General features: G+C 38.2%; 1 protein-coding gene across 1 annotated transcript in view; it reads left to right on the top strand.

The window, feature by feature from the left end:
* Positions 1-5,898: 5,898 nt before the first annotated feature.
* Positions 5,899-6,450, top strand: part of polrmt (polymerase (RNA) mitochondrial (DNA directed)) — a 46,308-nt gene continuing 45,756 nt past the window's right edge. Inside the window, exon 1 of the mRNA XM_086162295.1 lies at positions 5,899-6,073. Coding sequence (XP_086018421.1) covers positions 5,932-6,073 — 142 coding nt within the window. The 5' untranslated portion in view covers positions 5,899-5,931. The remainder of the gene's footprint in view (positions 6,074-6,450) is intronic.

Genomic DNA, 6,450 nt, shown 5'->3' with positions numbered 1-6,450 from the left:
AAATTACATTCAAAATCATTTGATGATATGATACTATCGCAAGTCATTGATGTTAATTTTACTTAAACAAGAGACATAAAGTTTGATAGACATTCCAGGCATTTCACATGTTTCTGTACTTGCACTTGGGGAGGGAGTCCAAGTACTTTTACCAATACTGCTTCTTTACTAACCTGCAGTACTGTAAGCTAAGTGGCTGTGGCTTCATCATTGCAGATATCATAGCAGGATTTATATACTGTTAAAGTTCATGCATCCATCTTCTTCTCCACTAAGAGTTGTGGAGGATGCTGAAGCCTATCTCAGCTCTCATCGGGCAAGAGGCGGGGTACAGGGGTACCCCCTGGACTGGTCGCGAGTCAACCACAGGGCCACATACATCACTCACTCATATTTTCCCACCACATTTCCCCATTTTAACCTGCTGCATGTTTTTGACTGCGGAAGGAAAACCAGAGAACATGCAAACTCCCCACAGAAAGTTACCTTTGTCAGATGATGCTTCATGCTGTGAGGCTGAAGCGCTAACCACTGCACCACCATGTTGGCTACTCTCAAATTTGCTAGAATAAATATTTTTCTTTTTTTTTCCGATAAATTGATCAGATGGCATAAGCGATTACTTGAGAGTGCCTAGTTCATACTGGAAATTAATTTCTTTGTTAAGGTGTTACCACCTTTATAAGTACCACCCCCAGGTCAAGCTTCCCAGTAGCTCAAAGTGTCCTGGATAACTTAGAGCTCAGAAAAGAATGGCCCCCTTGTCACACTTGTGTTAACTACTCGCCACAGACTATTTGAGATTTACTGTCATAAAAACAGGAAAGAAAAAGACAAAACTCTCTTCAGATCACCACAACAACTTTCCCAAGCAGGACGGTATGCCTATATAATTTATTCATTTACTGCTGCCAAGTTCAATGCCGAAACTATTTTAGTACAACAACAAAAAACATAATTTTACATCCTTGATTAGTCATCGTTGTTTCATCTTCAGGTAGAAATCCTGTTCTTTTACTCCCTTGCCTACCGCTATCCTTCCTGAGGGTGAAAAAGAATAACAGCAGAGAGACAGAAAGAGGACAGGATGCTGTGTGTTCAACATCATTGTTACCAACACTGAAAAAATGTAATTTAAATAATTAATATGATATTGGAATATTTGGGTTTTTGATATATTTCCTATTTTCTTCAATATTGTCATAGGGAAGCAAAAATCTTATAAATAAATGTAATATCATGAATCCATTACATCATTGTTTTGCTCCGTGATGGAGAGAGGCCAACAACTCAGCAAAAACCTGCAAGCTGCAGGTTTGAGAACCCTGGTCTAAATTATAACATTTCTACTCTGCAAATTTAAACTTCATAAAATTGGCAGATAAAGACTTTGTTGCTCGCATATCATTTTCAAAAAAAGAGGTTTTTGGTTTGGTTTAGTTTAGTTTAGTTTAGTTTAGTTTTAAATTTTAAACTTCATTTTTATTTACTAATCTTGGTCAGAATCATGAAAAAAATCTGCCCATATATTCATAATAGTTCAATCCTATGCTTCCACTGCCTTTTCTGACTCAGGAGAATTATGCATACAAAGACTGATGAAACCAATATCCATGGACAAGGCATTGTGTAAAAGCCATGATAAAGTATATGATGTGTACATGTTTTCATATCATATTTTGAAAAATCAAATTTTTGCCCTTTTCTGAAAAAAAAAAAAAAAAAAAATTAAATACGTTTTCACTCAAAAATGTTTAAAAACAGAGCAATCTAGAGAGAAAAAGGAATCTAGGCATAGTGGGTTTTTTTTATGAAAGACAGCTTGTCTTTTAAAATACAAATATATAACCAAAATGCTTTCTAAGACTGAATTACTTTAAACTTCATGATTATGAAATTACGATATAATTTTACAAACATTGAGCTGCATGGCTGTGGTGGCCACTTCATTAAGAAATTACAGCATTGCTTGAATTCAAGATATGAAATAACTGATCCATACTTATGTTTTTTACATTCTAAATATTATATTTTAGTACTGGATACATTTAAATTGTTGCTTGGTTTCTCAAATCATTTATGGTCAGTTATGGTGGTAGTTGTGGTAGACTTTTTTATTTTTTGGACTCTTATAGCATAAACTAACAATGAAAATGAATACAGAGATTTCAGTTGAGAGGAGAGTGTAAGTCCCCCTTCATGTTCTGTTCCTTATGTGATCATGTATCTATAATCATACAGTAATGTTATGTACTGTATCACGTCTCCAAAAACCAAATTGCCTCCTTGAGTCAAGAACAAAGTTTTGGCATTTTGTGAATATCGGATGTGACAGCAAGTTTTTTGATGGTGTCTATGAAGGCAATGAGCTCATTGGAAAATATCTTAAAATGCAGTCTTGCTGTTTTACACAGTTAATCTCTGCAAATGACAGTCTACTTCTGATGTTATATCTAATGCGGAGGGAATCATTAATGACTAGTTTGGTCAATTCATTTAATGTTGCAATTAAGTCACTGTACAACCTCTAATCTTCCAATTAAATGGCAGTTCAAGTGATTTGGTGATTAAGTGATTCATTTGGGTAATGCTCCAAATAAATGTAACCAAGAAGCTTGATTGCTGTTGCTACTGACTCTTTGTGTTGCTCTTCCTGTGGTCATGGTACAGCATTGTTGACCTTTCCTAAGAGAAGTGTTGAGTTTTTCTGTGTGGGCGTTCCCTGAACTGAGAACAGCACTCTGTGAGCCAGGCGCCCAAGTAGGATGCTCTCAAGTGAAGGAACCTAATCTTTCCCAGCAGGGATCCAAGTAGCTCTGTAAGTGTATGAATAGAGATAATATCTCTATAATGAGGCCTGTTTTGTACCATCAAAGTCTTCAAAAGAGTCTGAAATCTGACCTCCCTCCTAGCACAGACAATCCCTCAGTAATAGCTCCCTATTATTAATTGTTTTGCCTGCCTGTTAAGTCCTTGTCTTCTTCCCTCGCTTTGCTTGTGCAGTTGTGTATTAGCTGCTCACCCTTGACCTGTAGCTTTTAAGTGGGTTGACATTCTGCCAGTTTGTGCCTCGGTGTAGCGGCGTGGTATTTGGTTTCCTTGTTAAAACCTATGTATCTATACATTTTTTATAGATACATATAAATTGATACACACTTCTAACTACAGATTCTTTTGAGACATTGAATGACCTCATCGACATTGTCCTCAGGCAGCATACTTTTAATATCTATCATAATGCAATAAATTCATTCAGCATATCCATATACGATTCTATGTCGGCAGCATTGTGCTAAGAGTGATAAGAGCACATCTGACAATAACTCTTGTCGTAAAACATTAGATGTAAAGACAGAATTTGCAGCGCCAAAGATGGATTAAAGGCACTAGAAAACTGACTAAGCATTACTTGACTCACGTCGCACAAATGAAAACCAGCAGCAGTTGGTTCTGTGGCTGAGGTCAGCCCGGTATCATTTTGTTCGACTGATACATGACTCTGTCCACTTATTCCATTAGTCTTCTAAATAGTAGCATGACACATCTGAAGACATTTCAAATGACACGCTAATTAAATCCATCTTACACAGTGTGTGTTGGGAACCAAGCAAGAACTGTGTGAGTCACATCCCTCCAGTAAAAATCTGTCAAGCCAGAATCTGATTTCTGATGTCTGCCACACCATAATGGACATTAATGGGCATAAAAGACATGAAAAATGCAATGAGATATAGTTTTTTGAATTGTTTTATCGAGTTATTTAACACATGCCAATAATAGCTCTTTTTTTTACTGGATATTTGATATCTGAAGGCTTGGGGAGAAAGGATTTAAAAATAGACTTTTCTGACACCTACATGGGCTAAGACAGATGTAAAAATCCTGCTCATCAAGCATCAGCCGGTGACAAAGGACTTTACAAACACAAGCATTTCACAAATAATTGTCTTCATCAAGTTTCCCTGGCCAGGTGAAGCTATTCCAAAAACTACCCTCTTCCCATCTGTTAAATAAATAAGGAACCCCTACAAAGGTGTGCACAAGAATCCACATGATCAAAGTATATGCGAATGGCAGCCTTGTCCTGGCCTGGCCATTATCAGGCCCAATGAATGCTTGTCTTCTCGTCTTTTGTCGGTGGAGGCATTGACAGTCACTCACCCGGCAATGACTGTCACACCAGCGCAAAGAGCCAGTCGCCGACAGGGGCCAACCACATCAAACAAGGCTGTCAAGGGGCCCTGCTCGTGAACCGTGGCAACAAACACCTCCTGATCCTCACCTACAGCTCAGCAGCAGACACCCACCGCTGTGCTCTCAGCCACTGCCTCCACTGAGAAAAGATGTACTGCCAGGACCTCATTTCCCTCTCTGTCGCCCCCCCCTTCCCTCTTTCTCTCTCTGTCAAGTAGTGCTTGTGTTAACCTCCAGCCTGCTGAGACACAAAGGGCTGCTAAAGTGTTTAAGAATGCTTTATGGATGCATGACAAGGGGAGGGTGACACTGCTTGGGGTCAGAAAGTATACAGGATGTGACTGCAATAAATTCAGTTTTACTTCACATGAATTGCTGAGTCACACTTTATTTGAACTGTTGGAAAAAAGGATGGAAAAAAAGCAATCATTTTTCGAAAGGCTGTAGCACATTCTTTGGATGTCAAGTAAACAGCAGCGCGGGCGGATCAATAGAAACAAAATAACATCTTGCATGACAATTCTGCCTTCTCAATAGTGCACGAGGAGATGCACTACAGGGACGATATCCTGAAAAGAAAAGTGCACTACACATTTAAAGTTGGGGGGGACTGAAGTCATTTTGAATATCAGAACATATACTAACAAAATCCCGTCTGACATCAAAAAATGCTTTTACAACATGGTTTATGGTTTAAATATTAACTGTGTGTCTGCAATAGCACTTTCAGATTGAAGAAGCTTTTTGACTCATTTTGAAAGAGCCAGAGGAAACCCCTGATATTTTATTGGAATGACTGAAACCCCTTTAGGCAGGATAAACATAGGACACACAAGAGTTCACTTGTACAATTTTAACTTTAACTAAGAAATAATGATATGCGGTTGCTGTATTGGATTCAAAAACTATTAAAACATTTTTAAACACGTAGAAACAGAAACCACCAGAAGTCAGTCAGGTATTTCTAAGTTAGTTAATAGTTAAAGGTGAATGGGAAATATTATTCATTTTATTTTTATTTTTTTATTATTATTATTCACGTGAGGTACTTTTTTTTCCAACAAAAATATGAAAATAATTTTCTGTGCAAAAAAAAAGAAAGAAAGGAAAAAAGTAATAAAAAAGGAACCTCCCAGGTGGTGGCAACTTAGCTTGGAAATTGCCAGGTTTTATTAGAGTGATCTAGACTTAGTGAAACAGATGTAAGTTATGCATATGCACTGAGGGCAAATTGGGATATAAAGCAGCTTATTGATGACATCAATTTTGATGTCCTTTTCAATGTTGAGCATGACCTCCAAATTCACTGATGTAAGACTGCCATCTGTAGGCCAGATACCATTGTCAATTCTTTTGTGTACATGTAGACACATTTCAGTATTACCACTGAAGGTATAAAAGGAAATAAAAAAGTCACTGAAATAAAAAAGGGAACTCAGTGAAGTCTTGCCAAAACACTGAATGATATATGATCAGATTATTGGTTTGATAAGTAATGCCACATTATGTTGTAATGTATAAGAGAGCTGCAACACACCCCTATAATATATTCACCTTTGACTTGAATCCGGATCAAAATAGGTCTGCGATCCGGAGAGAAATAGCTAGAAAGCCAAGCGTGCTAAATCTGCACTCCTCTAGTCAGGTCTGGATCTGTGAGCTCTTCCTGCGATTAACTCGGTCTCACTTAAAATGGCCGCTTAGTGCTCAGATGTAACGCGGTTATTACATGTCAACATGTCACTGCACAGAGTTTGCGCCGTTGCCAAATGTCTGAACAGTCGCCGTTTCTTAGGGAAGCGTATTTTTCGCGTGTCTCCCGTGGACTGTTGTCACCTTTGCCTCTCAATACGGAACACCGCGGTCAGACGAGTGTCAGGTGAGCCGAGGATCAATCCTCTAACTTGTCCTGCTGTTTGATGTCCAGTAGCCACTACATGCTGAGCATGTTCCTCCGCTGCCTAATTAAAATAAAATAAAAACATTGGCACACTTCTCCCATTGTCAATTTGTGAAATTTTAGTTGACTGGCACTTATGGCTGAATGTTTTGTAGTTGTGATGTTGCCTGAACTTGACTTCAGATCATATACACCATCCTTAAAACACAATGTTACACGCTATCCCTGATGTTTTGCAAACAGTATAACCCAGTAAAATCATTATTACAATTTTCCAAAGCTTTCCAGCATATCCTTACAGAGAAGGACGTGCAGTTCACCCATGTGTTGACGTGCATTACCTTTAGTAAGGCCAT

Source organism: Fistularia commersonii, chromosome 16 (genome assembly GCF_037954325.1).
Source record: "Fistularia commersonii isolate RoL2024-O1a breed Wild chromosome 16, RoL_Fcom_v1.0, whole genome shotgun sequence".
Lineage (NCBI taxonomy): Eukaryota > Metazoa > Chordata > Actinopteri > Syngnathiformes > Fistulariidae > Fistularia > Fistularia commersonii.
The sequence above is the reverse complement of the archived record's forward strand: the minus strand, read 5'-3'. Positions and strand labels throughout refer to the sequence as shown.